The sequence below is a fragment of the Myotis lucifugus genome, unplaced genomic scaffold (assembly GCF_000147115.1).
Source record: "Myotis lucifugus unplaced genomic scaffold, Myoluc2.0 scaffold_53, whole genome shotgun sequence".
NCBI classification, from domain to species: Eukaryota; Metazoa; Chordata; class Mammalia; order Chiroptera; family Vespertilionidae; genus Myotis; species Myotis lucifugus.
The window spans coordinates 3562519-3578930 of record NW_005871101.1 but is presented as its reverse complement, the minus strand read 5'-3'; the positions used below and the strand labels follow the sequence as shown (position 1 = coordinate 3578930).

Here is a 16412-nt window from a genome sequence, read left to right as displayed (position 1 = left end):
AGGTCCTTTTAACTTTGTCCTGGATCAATGTGTGTGTGCAACTTATTTTAATTTTATGGCTTTACACTTTCTATTATAAAAGCAATGCATCGTCATTGAAGGAAATTTGGCACAAATGAACAATAAAATAACACAAAAGAAAAATAATAGAAACTACCCATATCACCATTTAGAAGTAACATTTTTTAATATATTGTATATACCAAGTCTTCTATTTACATAAATAAATATTCTGCTCTGAGATAGAATATACTCTATCTTCTATTTTATAATTTGTCTATTAAAACATTTTATAATTATTTAATACCATAATCTAATTTTCTACTATATTTTTAATGACTGCACTATAATAATAGCTCATATTTATTTAGAATTACCTTTGTGTCAGTCACCACTGAAAAGTACATTTATATGCATTATCTCACTTAAATTCACAGTAATTGTATAAAGTAGGCATTATTACTATCCCCATCTTAGAAAAGAGAAGGTGAAACACAGTAGAGGTTGGATAATTGACCCAAGATTTCATAGCATGGAAGTGGCAGAGTTTGACAAGAGTTAAACTCAGGTACTAAAACTCTGAAAGCAAACATTTTTCATGCTGACTCTATAATGCATAATATACCATTGTTTTTATAATTACACTATTCCAATTTCCTGAGGGTGGATATTTAGACTTACAAATTTTAATTTATTTTAAATAAAATTACGAAAAAATTCTTTTAGATAAATCTCTGCCTCCCTTGCATGATAATTTATTTAAGATAAACTCTGTTTAAATTTGTTAGGATCCAAGGGTGAGTTGCACAATTTATGACATCTAATTTTTATAGAAACATAAATCTTCAGGCAGCCCAGCCTAACAGACAGACTGAAAGTGGAAGAAATAGAGCATTAAATTCAAATCCTTTCTTGATTTCTCAAAAATCGCATCACCACTATGTATTTTGTGGGAAGCAAGCTAATAATCCTGTTCTGCCCTTAGAGCTATGAAATAATTTAGAAGACTAAAAGGTCATTCATCTGAATTCAAATTTGACAAAATCTTTAAGACACAGGTGCCCTGCATAGATAATGGGCTCTCTCAGTAAGGCTGTGAGGACTGATTAGTCCAGATCTGAAAAATGTCCCTTGTTTCTTATTTTTTGTAATATTTGACCTAAGGAGATGTTCCTCTGAATCCTTTGATAATTACAGAGATCATCTGAAGCTAAGTAAATGACATATTGCAGGGTTAAGGTCAAATGGTCTTCACTGACCTATTGTGCCTTTTGCAAATACATCAGGACATTATATTTACCATTGCATCAGTAGGATTTCCAACTGTGACTGTTTTCAACATTGGTATGTCTTAAAAATGCCTTTTAAAATGGAAATAATTGACGGCAGAGAGTAAACTGCAATAGCACTTTGGAAATATTTCAACTTTTTATACTTTAACATTTTCCAAACCAAAAATTAAAAGACCTAGCAAATGTATATATACTAGTGGCCCGGTGCACTAAATTTGTGCACATTAAAAGGGAATTAATTAGGGGAAATATTTTAATATTGCTATTTGCCCTTTCTCTATAATAGAAGTCTCAGAGATGAAAGAAAATTAGTAAAATGTATATGAAAATCTCCCTCCTGTCAGAGTCTAGAACGCACCACGGGACCCAGAGTCAAATACCCGCCCACCCGCATGCACCTCAAAATCGTGTGAGACCCAGACTGGGCCGGCCCCACCCCCATCAAGCCCCACAGCATGGGGGGCACAGCCTCAGGTCCCTTGGCCCAGCGCCAGGCAGGGGGCGCAGCCTCAGGTCCCCCGTGAAGCCCCACTGGGCAGGGGGCACAGCCTCAGGTCCCACGTCAAGCCCTGCCAGGTGGGGGATACAGCCGCAGCCTCAGGTCCCCTGGCCCTGGTGCCAGGGCGGGGAGTGCAGCCTCAGGTCCCCCAGCCCAGCCTTAGGTCCCCCAGCCCAGCCTCGGGTCCCCCGGCCCTGGTGTGAGAGCACGAGGGCATGAGGACGTGATGGCTCAATGACCATTTGCATATTAGCTCTTTATTATATAGGACAATTTCCTTGAAGAGTTTAGTATCCCACTGCTACCGTTGTTCTCAACCTCCTGCCTTCCTATGTTTATGCATCATAATTATGTTTTGGGTTCAACATTCTCTAGTTTTTTTTCCATTGGTCACCTTGTGTTATTAGACAAGCAGTACAACCTAATGGTCTACAGCAAGCATTTCAAACTCGTGGCCAGCAGGCTGCATGCATCATTTATACGAGTTTGACATGCTTGGTCTACAGGACTGTGGGGTCAGATAGATCTGGGTTGGAGTCTCAGCTCCCTCACTCACTGGGATGATAAGCATTTATCTAAATCTTTAGTATTTCCTCATCTCTTGTTTGGGCATAATATTCATAAATCTATACTAACAAAAGGATAATATGCTAATTAGACCAGACATCTTCTGAACATCCTTCCAGATGTCCTTCTGGACAAAGCCATGGTGGCAGGGGCCGAGGCAGAGGCAGTTAGGGGCAATCAGGCTGGCAAAGGAGAGCAGTTAGGGGTGACCAGGCCAGCAGGGGTGAGAAGTTAGGGGCGACCAGGCAGGCAGGCAGGTGAGTGGTTAGGAGCCAGAAATCCCAGATTGTGAGAGGGGTGTCCGACTGCCTGTTTAGGCCTGATCCCGCAGGGGTCCTGGAATGGAGAGGGTGCAGGTCTGGCTGAGGGGACACCCCCCTCCATGCACAAATTTTGTGCACTGGGCCTCTAGTATATCATAAGGTTGTGAATGAAGATTAAATAGGATAATGCATGTAAAGAGCTTAGTAAGTTGCCGGACTCACAATAAATGTCTGGAAAGCTAAAGCAGAAAGAGTACTTGTCAGCTGCAGGGTCACAAAACTTTCTTGACAGAGTCAGGACTGGAATTCAGTCTTACTGATGTCGCCAAATCCTATGCTCAAACCATAAACACCCCGCCTGGTCAACCTTCCAAAGGCCTCACCTTGCAGGCTCTCATTGCTTGCTTACTGGACATGCTCAAATTTTTCCTTCATCCCACTTTTCCCCAGGAAGAAAAGCCCCATTTCCTTTTTAGCTTTTCTGTCCCTTTTATTCATTTTTTTGGCTAAATTTAATTCTATCTCTTTGCCAATTATTTTCTGAAACCCTCATCAGCTGGGTACATTGCCCTTTATAAGATATATTTGTTAGCAGCCCATCGCTAAAACTATCATGAGAGAGAGCACCCAAGGTCTCTCCCTCCAATATAGTGTAAGAGTTAGAAACAGGTTCTGAATTCAGCCACATGGGTGTAAAGCCCTCTTTTTCCACAAATCCCGTCTGTCACTTTTTACCTTAGAGACTTTGAATATGTTTTCTGCTTCAGTTTCTTTATCTATAAAATGGAGATTAAATTGTACCTACTTCACTGAGTTGTGAAGATTAAATTAATGAATATATGTAAAGCCCTTCCTTAAAACAGTGTGTAGAACATATTAAGCCCTATAGAAACATTATCCGTAATTTTAATAAGTATCTATAATTATTATAATAATCACTATTATTTAAGATTTCCAAATGTAGCTCAGAGCTATTATCTCTTCCAAATTCATCTCCTTGCTCCCTGCTACCATCCAGTAAATACTTGTCCTCAACTTACTTGAATGATGTATTGAATATGTGAGAAGTGCCTATAACTATGCTTAGCACAAGGGAAACACTCATAAATTCTAGCCCTTTTTGTTGACTCTCCACCCCTCAGCAGTTTGCTCTCGACTTTCTTTTCGAAAGTTTCTTCCTTCAGATTTTGAGGACTTAATCTTTCCTAGTCCCGGTCTTTTCCTAGTACTTGAACTTGTCCTTCTACACTTTTCCCATATGTACTTACTTGTTCATTTCCCCACACAGTGTAAACTCCTTAAGGGCAATGGGAATACTTTATTTATCTTTTTCTCCTAGTACCTTACACATGGTAAGAATTTAGTAAATCTTTGCTGACTGTAGTATTTGTCTCGAGTCTCTTAACTCCCTACACAAGAATTCTTTATTTCCCCAACTCCAGTCAGGTTTAAGTATATACTCTGGATTTCCATACTTCTCATAGTTGTTTTACTTCAAATACCTTGAATTCTAAAATCTCTCTTTCTGATACTAGATTATTTCAATTTCTCTCTTTATTATATTTATACTAATAATGCCGGACACTTATTGAGTCCTTATAATATTCTGGTACAGTGTTAGTTTCCTTGCATAGGTTGCTTCAGTTAACATTCATAACAATCCCATAATTAGTATTATGCTTGTTTTACAGATAAGGGACTTAAGGCTTCAATAAGTCAAGTGATTGTCTCAAGGTCACTGAGCTAGTGGCTTGGGCAGAGTCCGGCTCCGCATTGATGTCCCTTTGATCTTTTCTCTATGGCATTTTGAAAGTTTAGCATGTTAAATGTCAACATGAGTATTCTAGACAATAATTATTATAGCAATTCTGAGGCATAGAAAATTTTAAATTATATATTTAACTTTTAAAAGAATGTTTCGCTCCTGTCCATTGATTTCCCCATTGCATCTATTAATGCTTCACAAAGCCGTCTCCAAGTACCTCTGAGAATGTGGCATTTGACTACCAGACCTCTTGTCAGAGCCAACTGCAATTGTGTTAGAAATTGGCTCTCCAGCTGGGCTGGGCTGCAGTTAGGAAACATGATTGTAGATGGTGAACTGCCACTGCTGGGATGTGAACCAGACATGAATGTTAAGCAACAGTATCCACAATTTGCAACCCAGGAACTGCCAAATTGACAGCTAGACTAAACTATAGCAGCATAGGAAGATGTGGCTGGTTTCTTCATGGAGTCAATACAAAGTCTTATATTGTACTTTGATGAATACAATCCTACTGTCTCATAAACTGAGATGCTGTCGATTATGAATCTCAGTTAGATTCTTAGAGAGCATTTCATGTCTGAGCGCCCTTGTAAGCCTCCTAATGACCCTAACTCTGGTTGGTTTGGATTAGTCTTTAAAGGGAACATGCAGTTCATTAAGCGTGTAGAAGCACCAAAGGCAGCCATGCTTCTCTCCAGGCACTAAATAGATTTCTTGCATTTTATCTAGGGCCAGATGAAAGGGATCCATAATGCTGAGCTAGAAATAAGACTTGACTCACTGAGGGACTTGAACAGATATAGTGAATGTATGAAATGAATAATATTAGCTATGAGCAAAACTTAAAAGGAAAATCTAAAGGTTTAGGGGATTTTCTGTCTCTTTTTAAAGAGCATGTACCAAATATTGTTTTATCTCATTTTTGCTTTGAGGATTTATTTATTTCAGGCTCGAAATAGCAATTTGGTATTTTACCAGAAAGACAATTTACTGACCTTCCTCACCATCCTTTCACTTACTGAGTTGTCATTTATTTCCTTCATGCAAGGGACATTTTCAAATTCCTAATTTTGGCAGACACTGGGTTTGGAAATGAATTCTTGGATACGAAAGTCAGAGATCCCTGCCCTTAAGAAGCTCTGTCCTGGTCTGGAAAGGGAGACAAGTGCGCAAGTGTAGCAGCACAGTAGTAAAGGTGTGCGTAAATATTAGGGGAACCCATGTTAATAGCACATAAGCCAGCCCAAAGGTGTGGAGAGGGCTTTTTAAAGGCAACAACATCTAACTTTTGAAATAAGAGTAGGAATTGATCCAGAGAAGAGAAGTGCCAAGGGCCCAGACATACTCTACATTGTATAATTACTGCACAAATGGAGAGCCCATTATATTTCAATATCAACGATTACAGAACCTATCAGAATTTTAGAGTGTATATTTTTATTACCATATGTTCAAGTAATTTTTCTCAGCAAAATATTTCTTGGGCCAGAACACATTTCCTGATAAAATGTCATTGTATTTTCATGTATAAAATGTGCATTGTTTAGCCACATGGGTACTTTGTTAAACAAACCTTAGGAGTAGAATCATTGGCTCTGAATCATGTTTGAAAGTCAAGAAATTAGAATCTAAAGAGAGATGAGATCAGGGACTCTAACTAGTAAGTGCCTTTAACAAATCTATTGGGCCTATAGGGATGTGCATAGAGGTTACCGATATACTATATTTTTGAGAAAGTGATTTCTCCCCATGACATCTTAATCCTGTCTTTAACTGCCAGAATTCTGGTTCCCAGAAAAATTCTGGGCCGTTTGAAATTTGTGTAACTGGTTACAATAAAATAATGTTTAGCTGCTTTAGTGTACATTTGCACAAATTCTAAAAGTGTACTTTCCATAAAAATTGAGAAGTTTAAATTGGCCCATATAGTTTGCAAGGTAGATACACGTTTAATTTTATAAATAACTCAAAACTGCCTCTCTAGCTGTACTTTTGTAATACGTCTCCTGGATAGTAGAATTATATGGAAAAATTCATTTGAGAAAAATATTATAATTAGAGCCAACCTTTGAATTGTTAAATCTTATTTTTATCTCATAGTTTTTAAAAACCCAAATAAGGTTTGAAGTCATATTGAAAATACATAAAATATATTTTTTGCTGAAACATTTTCCAAAATTGTGACTAATAATCGTTTTTTAAATGATTTCCAGAATTTGAGCTGTCCATGATAAATTGCTATATATTATTTTAAACTGCTGTTAAACTAACATATTTAGTGAAATATGCCAGTTTATCCATACAAATTACCTTCTTATTTACGAGTTCCATAGAAAGTGAAAAAGAAACAGCAATTTCTTTTTAATTTGAAACATCTTAAGTGTGTATAAGCATGCAAGATACTGAGGGATTTAAGATTGCAAAGTCGGTGAAAGATTTTATCCCATGTGCCTTCAGGGTGACTGTTTTTAAATGAAGCATTTTCTTAACAAAATACACATACCCTATCTAATAATAGACAAGCATGGTAATTGACCATACCTTCGCTACGTTTCCCATTGGTTAATCAGGGTGATAGGCAAATTAACTGCCAACAAAGATGGCGGTTAACCGCCAACAAAGATGGTGGTTAATTTGCATATGTCAGCACAATGCTGGGAGGCAAAAGGGGAAGGACTGAAGAAGCCGCCTGCCGCTGACAGTGATCAGAAACCCTCCTGGCCCGTGATTGGAGAACTGGGGCCACCTTTGCCCGCCCCCCGGCCGGTGATCAGAGAAGCTGGGCGGGGCAGGGAAGAAGCGGCCGCCAGCTGTGTTTGGAGAAGTAGCTGTATTTTTTTTCAAAGTACTTGCATTTTTAATAATTTCTTGACATGGTAAAAGAATTTTACATTATGATCCAAGGGTGGTGGAGTGAGGAGAAGGAGCAGCAGAACAATCCAACAAACAAAAAGGGAAACAGAAATGCATGGTGGAAGGGATTTGAAGGGTGGGTAGGGGCATTGCCCAACTAAAATGCAATTGGTTTTTTACTGACTACCATTCATGGGAAGACAGCATCCTGACTCCTTCTCTATACATCATATTGGGAGTAAAAATGATGGACAGACAGGGAAAGTAGTCGGAAATAGACACTGAGAGAGTCACTGGCTGGCTGGCTGCAAATACTGACCCTCCAGTAGTGATAAAATAAAAAAGTGGGGGGTATCTCTGGAAGATTCAAGAGATAGGGGGCAACTCTTCTATGGTTTTGACTTGCCCAGCAGATTTCCACATACACACGTGTACACACCTATGTTTGCATGCACACACATATACACATAACTGACTGCCCTCCCTGGAAGCACAGAAGAAGAAGAAGCTGCCAGAAGAAGAAGCCGCCCACCTTTGGTCCAGGTGCCAGCGCCTGCGGCTGGCTGCAGCCCAGGAGATGGACAAACCACCTGCCCGAGGTCCCAGGCTGCAGCACCTGGAGAAGCTGCCAGTCCTGTTGTCCAGGGCGCCAACACCTGTGGCCAGGGAAATAGGTTCCCTCTTCTCCTACTGCAGTCATTACTTCAATATTCCCCTTCTGAATTTCTCTCCTGTGCTGCAACCCAACTCCACTTTTCATCGGAAGGATACGGAACAGAGAGAGCAGTGTTAAAAGCTTACATTTTTAAGCTGGTAAGGTTGGTACTTAAACATATAAATGGAAAACTAGAGTCCTTAAGGTAACAAAGGCTACAAAGGACAGGGACAGCGCATGACCTATTATATCCAGCAATCCATATGGGGACTGAAAACTTTGTAATCATGACAATTAGTGAAGATATGAATCAACTAAAATAGTTGATAGGGACAATTCTTCAATCTTTGAAAATATCTACATAAAATCTGTTTAAATAGATTTTCATCTGCATAATATAACACATTCTGACAAGACCATCACCACTACCAATGTGGTCAGTGTTATGCCGATAAATGTTTAATAACTGCTCAAGTTAATTGAGACTCTAGAGTATGTGGGTTTAATTTTCTTCAAATTTGTAAAATTAGTTATTTTCTTTCAATGTTTTTTTTCTTTTTCTAATTCTCTCTTTCTGAGATTCTAGTTTATTATATGTTGTTTTTTTTCCACTGGTCACTTAAATTCTGTTCATTTTGTTTTCATATTGCTTTGTTTTTTTCATTAAACTTTTTTTGGAGATAATTTTAGGTTCATCTGCAGTTTTATCAGATAATATAGAGACAGCTCATGTACATTTTCCAGTTTCTCTCAATGGTGACATCTTGCAAAATTACAAAACAATATCACAACCAGGATATTGATATTGACACTGTCAAGATTTTCAGACCTTTTTTTTATTACCACAAGGATCCCTCATGTTGCCATTTAACAGCCATCATCACTTTCCTTTCATGCGTATTCCCTCCCTAACCCCTGACAAATACTATGCTATCCATTTCTATAATTTGTCATTTCAAGAATGTTATATAAATAGAATTACATAGTATGTAACTATTATGGATTAGCTTTTTTCACTCAGCATAATTCTCTGGAGATTCATCCAAGTTATTGCTTGTAGCAGTAGTTTATAGTATTGCATGGTATGAATATGCCAGTTTATTTATACATTTTTATCTGGATTGATGTCAGTTTTAGTGGTATTAATAAGGCTGATTTTTTTCTATTTTTTTAAGTTATTTTTTTACATTTAAGTTTTTAATCTATTTTTTTGTTAAGTTTTTGTAAGATCTGAAATTTAGGTCAAGATTTATTTGGTTGCCTATACATTTGTTGAAAAGGTTATCTTTCTTCATTAAATTGCTTTTGATAGTACTGGGATTTGCTGTGGGGAGGTTATATTTAGCCCTTTTCTGGAACAGTAACAACACCTTATAGTTAAAGACCTTAGGCATTAAGAAGGCATTAATGACAATAGGAAATTAAAGTAAGTTTAGAGAAAAGGTTCCCAGATGTAGTGGTTGATGAGAAAAGCATATCAAAGATAATTGAAATCTACTTTATAATCTTGCTTCTGGTAGAAACAATCCCTCATTTTTCAAGGGTAAGAAGAGACGTTACCTACTCATTGTCTTGAGAGCTGGTGATGGGGGATATGGATTAAAAATATCAAGTTTCTAATATAAATCTGGCTGTATAGGTCAACATCTTCTCACCCTGTGACAAAACATACAGATGCAATGAAGGAAGCAAACAAAACCAAAAAGGTCCAGCAAGGATGGAGGAGAGGGTCAAATGTGGGGGCAGATTGAATCTGTAGACTTAAATTTAAGAGTTACATAGAGAACTGATATTAGGCAGAAGCAACAAAAGTAGGAAAAGATAGGGAAAGGTAAGAATAAAAGGAAAGCAAATATAATTATTAGTATAAAATTCATGGACTAGAGAATAGAAAAATAAGAAAGTTAATATAACCCAAAATTGGTTCTTTGAAAAGATAAATAAAACTGACAAACCTTTAGCTAGAGTGACAAAGGAAAAAAAGAGAGATGACTCAAATTATTTAAAATATGAATGAAAGAGGGAACATCACTACTGACCCTCAGGAAATAAAAAAGAGAATAAGGTAACACTGAACTGTATCACAACAAATTGGATGACTTAGATGAAATGAACAAGTTCTTAGAATGATAAGAACTACTGAATCAGACTTCTAAAAAATAGAAGATCTGGTTAGACGTATAATAAGTAGAGAGATAGAATTAGTAATTTTTAAAACTTTCCATTAAGAAAAGCTCAGACCCAGATGGTTTCAATGGTGAAATATTCCAAGCATTTAAAGAACAATAAATGTAAGTTCTTCACAAATTATTTCAAAATGTAGAAAAGGAGAGGACACTTCCCAACTCATTCTATAGGGCCAGTATTATTGCCCTGATACAAAAACCAGACAAGGATTTAATAAAAAAGAACACTGCAGACCAATATGAATATGAATATGAATATAAATCCTATATAATAAAAGACTAATATGCAAATTTAATTCATTCCATGACGAAGCTCGTAACTCAAATTACTCGTATGTCAAATCAATTGTGAACGAGTGAGACACGTGATGCTGGGCTGATGTTGTGGAGTTCACTGTGCCGTTCGCTGCACCAACTAGTGGTGGGGTATCTGAAGCTGGCTCGTAACCTGAATTTTAGCTCTCAACTCAAAGCAAAAAATCAGCCAAGAGACAGCTCGTATCTCGAAAAACTTGTTAGTCAGGACACTGGTAAGTCAAGGCCCCACTGTATAATAAAAGACTAGTATGCAAATCGACCAAACAGCAAAATGACCAGTGGCTTTGATGTGCACTGACCACCAGGGGGCAGACGCTCAATGCAGGAGCTGCCCCCTGGCGGTCAGTGTGCTTCCACAAAGGGAGCGCTGCTCAGCCAGAAGCCAGGCTCAAGGCTGGTGAGCACAGTGGCAGTGGTGGGTGCAGGCTGGGCTGAGGAACCCAGTGCACTAATTTCGTGCACAAGGCCACTAGTATAAATATAAATATCCTCAACAAAATACAAGGAAACCACATCCAACAATATATAAAATGGAATATTCACTATGATCAAATAGGATGTTTCTCAGGAAAACAAGGTCAGTTTAATATCTAAAAATCAGTTGATGTCATATACCATATTGATAGAATAAAGGACAAACACATATTATCATCTCAATAGATGCAGGGGGGGGAAAACACACTAAAAAATCAAATATCCTTTTGTGGTAAATATAACTCAATGAACTAGAAATAGAAGAGAACTTTTTTAATCTGATAGAAGAAACCTATAAAAACACACAGTGAACATTATACTTAATTAGGGAAATTTTCTACCCAAGATCAGGAGAAGACAAGAATCTGTTCACACCACTTCTTTCAACATTGTACTGGAAGTTATAGCCAGAGCAAAAAGGACAAGAAAATAAAATAAAAATCACCTCGATTAGAAAGGGGGAGTTAAAATATCTCTATTTGGTGATGAAATCATCTTGTATGTAGAAAATATTAAGGAATCCACTGACAAAAATATTAGAACTAACAAAAAATTCATCAAAGTTGCAGGAAATAAGGTTGACATATAAAAATCAAGTGGATTTCTATGCACTAGCAAAGAACAATCTGAAAGTAAAATTTAAAAAAAAAGCAGTTCTATTTATAATAGCATCAAAAATAATAAGATGAGTAAGAACAAATTTAATAAAGCAATGCAAAAATTATATACTGAAAACTGTAAAACATTGTTGAAATTAATTAAAGACCTAAAATAAATGGAAATACTCTTCCTAATTGGTCTGCATATTCAACTCAACCTCTCCCTACGTAAAAGCAAGGAGCAAAACAATGTCTATTGTATCTGAGATAATAGATAGATAGATAGATAGATAGATAGATAGATAGATAGATAGAGATGATAGATAGATAGATGGATATTTGTATTACTTATATTTTCATAGTCTGGAAGGATTTACAAGAAATGCATGAAAGCATTTATCTATGGTAGTGATTGAAGGGGAGAATGTGGAGATAAGGTAGCTTTATACATTGTTTTGCTCTTTGTATTGTGCATTATATTTTTTACATATGGGGGACTGCAGTCCCACCCTAGCAGCCTTTAATGTAGACAAGGCTGGATTCCCAAAGTCAGACCAGAATCACTTCACCCATAAATTCGGTAAGCTCTGTGTGGAGATGTTCCTGATAGGATGTGTGGCTTCACATTAGTTTGGATATTCAGAGACTATAACTAATACTAAGACGGGAGCAAGTGAGGGAGAGAAGGAGGCCAGCTGGCTAATTCCAGAGGGATCTGAACTTCTTTCTTTCATTTCCATGGCAGCTGTAGCTAAGAATTGACCCTGTCTCTCCAGTTGGCCTTGTCTCACACAGTGAGGCAGAGAAGGTCTAGAGGTGGTAAAAAGGTTTGTGTAAGGATGATTCTGCTGCTCAAAGTTGTAGAAAAGATGGAGAGAGAAGGTGGGGGAAGAGCAAAGGTGTATGGAGGATTTTCTGCTGACTCCATTTAACTTTGGGCACCAGGTATACTTTTGGGAAGAGTGAAATTAAGCTACTTCTTCTTTGGCCTTGATCCGTGTTTTGATTTGTTCAGACTTTGGAGTTCAGGTCACACAGTGGGAAACGTTTTGATGGATTAGTTGCATCTAAAGTGGGAAAGAATTTTCAAGTGTCCTCACCATCTTTAGGTGAGAAAGCCAGTGGCCCCATTCCCTCTTTACCTTTCTCCACCCTTCCACTCTATATAACTTTCTCAAGTTAATTAATTGCAAACTATCTCTGCTTAATTGCTTTTAGAGATGGACCCCTGCACAGGTGCGAATGGATGTGCCCACATCTGTCAGAGTGAGAATGGAGTGGCCAGGTGTGCCTGTCACCCAGGGTACCAGCTGTCTGAAGACAAAAAGGCCTGCAGAGGTAGGAAAATGAGTCTGATAGCTTAATTATGTAATTGTTTGAAATTGTGTGGTAATGTAGTTTGAATAGTTAGAGCAGCTAGGAGAAAGGTGTTTTCATTTATGCTTAAAAAGGAACATTTGTGTTCTTATTTGATCATTCTGAAAAGTATTTTATGATACTATAAAAACTCAGAGACATTTTAAATTACAAAGAAAAGGTCTGGGGTAGCTTCAGAATTAATGTGTTCTGGTTTCTCTTTCTCATTTTGAAGTGAGTTCCAGAATTAATATTTCAAAACCTTCCATAACCACATAGGGAAGTTTTTCATTTTATTTTAGGCCACAGGAGGTATGGATAACCTTTGAAAACCAAGTATGTCCAAAAGTGTTCTTAGAGTTAGGGACAATTGAAACAAAAAAAGGAAGAAAGGGAAGGAAGGAAGGAAGGAAGGAAGGAAGGAAGGAAGGAAGGAAGGAAGGAAGGAAGGAAGGAAGGAAGGAAAGAAGGCAAGCTACAAATTCAAGGTTACATAATTCTGTTTCCTAGAAATAACAAAACAGCCATACTTCAATTCAAAGATGAAGAGATAAATTATTTGATGACCAGAACTGACAAATGAAGTTATTCCTGTGGGACAGTGTTTTGTTTTAATAACTTCTGAGAAATTGCAGAATCCTTCATTTTATCATAACATTTTCATGACATGAGAAATGGTATATTTGGATTAATTATAAAAATATCAAAACGTTTCCTGACTTATGGGACTGATAAATATTTTGAGAAAATGAAAAAGTATTAAAGAGTGGCGTTAGGTGTGTTTTTTTTTTCTTTAAGCCAAAACTAAGATAAAATTTTCTATGGACTGTGTTAACACACTTTTCTGTCAGAAAATGTTTCTGTTTTGTCCTCTGTTTACATAGGACCTGCCTCTCTCAGCACCTGGTACAAAATAGGATATGTTAAATATTTATGGGAAATCGACAGATATATACATATATAGATATGTGCATACACCTATATCTATATATATAAAATCTCTTTAAAAGTTTTTATGTAAAACCATTCTTCTTAGAAAGTCTATCCCCCTAATTACTGCCTACTTAGGGTTTTACATAATGGGCATTTCTCTTAAGTGCCCTGGTACAGATGACAAGGAGGACCTTCTAGTAGGGAAAAATGATGGTGAGATCTATTCATCTAAAGGGAAGGAGCAAGGACTACATGGGCCACAAAATGAAGTGACACTGAATAGACTTGGCTCTCAGTGTCAGGAGAGAGGGCACCACTGTTTAAATAGCACAGCCTAGGGACAGTCATAAGTACAACATATATTGTAGATTGCTACATATGAAGGCCTCAAACCTGCCTTATCTATGGCCACACGTACTGACTACCTTAAATCAGGGAAATATAATATTTGGTTATGAATATGATATATATTCCAAAGACAAATTGTAATGACTTCTACCTATATTATTAGGAGATAGAGAATGTCTATATTTTTTATTTGTGTTCTTTTCTCTTTCTACCAATTAATAAATACTAGTAGGTTATAATAGAAATAAGTGTTTGAGAGCATAAGCCTACACTAGAATTAATGTCATTAGCAGTTAGTTTATTTGTAAATATGGATTCATTGGGATATTTTACTGTTACACTGGACATGGGAGCGGAAGGGGAGGAATGCTTTAGTTAATGTTTGTAGTTTACACATAAATCAGAATTCAACCTCCAAAGACAGCCACTGTGTGTTTCTCTCTCTGCAGACATAAATGAATGTGCAGAAGGGCTTGCTCACTGCGGCCATCGCTGTGTGAACTCAGTGGGATCTTTCACTTGTGCCTGTCACCCTGGCTCTGAGCTGGGAGCTGATGGAAAACGGTGTTACAGTAAGTGGCAGCAATCACAGCCCTGGGAATGTGTGACATTTGACAAGTATTAAACAAGAGTAATGAAAGAACAACACTGAATATCTTGCCAATGCAAAGCTCCTGAGAATGTTTGCCACTGGGATGCGGTAGGGATGAGAGCTTAGAAGTTCAAACCCCAGAGTCAATAGAAAATATGTAGAATCTAAAAAACAAAATAAATGGATGAACAAAATAGATCCAGAGACATATGGAAATAGAAATATGGAACAGACTGTTGAATCGCAGAGGGATGGCATGGGGTGGGTGGGAAGCAACCAATCAAATAACTTATATACATACTAGAGGCCTGGTGCATGAAAATTCGTGCACTCAGAGGGGTCCCTCAGCCCAGCCTGCACCTTCTCCCAGTCCCAGACCCCTCAGGGGATGCCCACCTGCCGGCTTAGGCCTGCTCTAAGCTGGCAGTCAGACATCCCGCCCCAGGGGCCCTTGGGGGAATTTTTCCCCATGGGTTCGGCCCGTTCCCCATGGGGAGCGGGCCGAAGCCATCAGTCAGACATCTTTAGCACTGCCGAGGAGGTGGAAGAGGCTCCCGCCACTGCCGCTGCACTTGTAGCCTTCAGCCCAGCTTGTGGCTGAGCAGAGCTCACCCTGTGGGAGCACACTGACCACCAGGAGACAGCTCCTGCTTTAAGTCTCTGCCCTCTGGTGGTCAGTGTGCATCATAGCAGCCGGTCATTCCCAGGTCGTTCTGCCATTACGGTCAATTTGTGTATTACCCTTTTATTATATAGGATATGCATAACCCTTGGACACAGTCAATAGTGTGGTGAAGGCCTGAGGCAGGGGCAGGTGTGGGCTAGAAGGGGTCAATGGGGGAAAAAGGGGGCATCTATAATAATTTCAACAATAAATATAAATTTTAAAAAAATAAAAGAAAATGGTCAGCATAGTGACACCCAGTGTAGTCAGCAAGGGCTAAGTCTCAAGTCCTCTGACATGGAGCTCCCTTAGACCCATGGCTCTCCCTGTGAAGAGCCTGCCTTTCTTCATCCCTTCTGCCACACAGTATTTATTGAACTCTAGTAATTATAAGGAAAAGCTCAAGGAAAAGGAACTAGTAGGAGGGAAGGAACCAGCAGTACAAGGAGCAGCTCTAGCTTGTAGCAAAATATCAGACACACTGGATGCTGTAAAGAGTACCTTGCCTGTCAACCCTTTTCTGTTCTCCCTATTTTTTATTCCTTTCTCTCATGCCTCTTTAAGCATTTCCTTCCACTTTTGCATTCTCTTTCACTGCCTCATCCTCTGCTCCTGTGATCTATGTCATCTAATCTTTGCTTCTTTCTCACCTAGGCTCAGTTATATAATGTAATGTATCCCTTACTACAAATATATTAAAATGTTAATGAGCTGAATTATTAGCTGCTGTTAATAGCTCTTGCAGCTATTTCCTTCTCTCGTGTCTTCCCCACTGGTCTGCTGATTAATCTATAGAGGAACACACTTTCTACTTAACTAACTTTAAAACCATCTGATACAGATTCCTTCATATTTCATGTTCTCTGCCTCAATATTTCCCATCCTCACCCACCCTCTTCTTCCCCTCTTCTTCTTCAAATGACAGAATAATATGCTTTCTTATTTCTTTGTATGCTTTCCTTATCTCTGGCTCTCATGTGATCATGGTATATCAACAATTTCTTATTCTTCCTTATCTTCATCCTCTACCTTTTTTCTCAGTGAC

At 38.1% G+C, this 16412-nt stretch overlaps 1 protein-coding gene across 1 annotated transcript in view; it reads left to right on the top strand.

Moving 5' to 3' along the window:
- The window catches only part of MEGF6 (multiple EGF like domains 6), a 172777-nt gene that overhangs the window by 43585 nt on the left and 112780 nt on the right, over window positions 1-16412 (top strand). The window contains exons 3-4 of the mRNA XM_023753913.1: window positions 12693-12812; window positions 14561-14683. Coding sequence (XP_023609681.1) covers window positions 12693-12812; window positions 14561-14683 — 243 coding nt within the window. The remainder of the gene's footprint in view (window positions 1-12692; window positions 12813-14560; window positions 14684-16412) is intronic.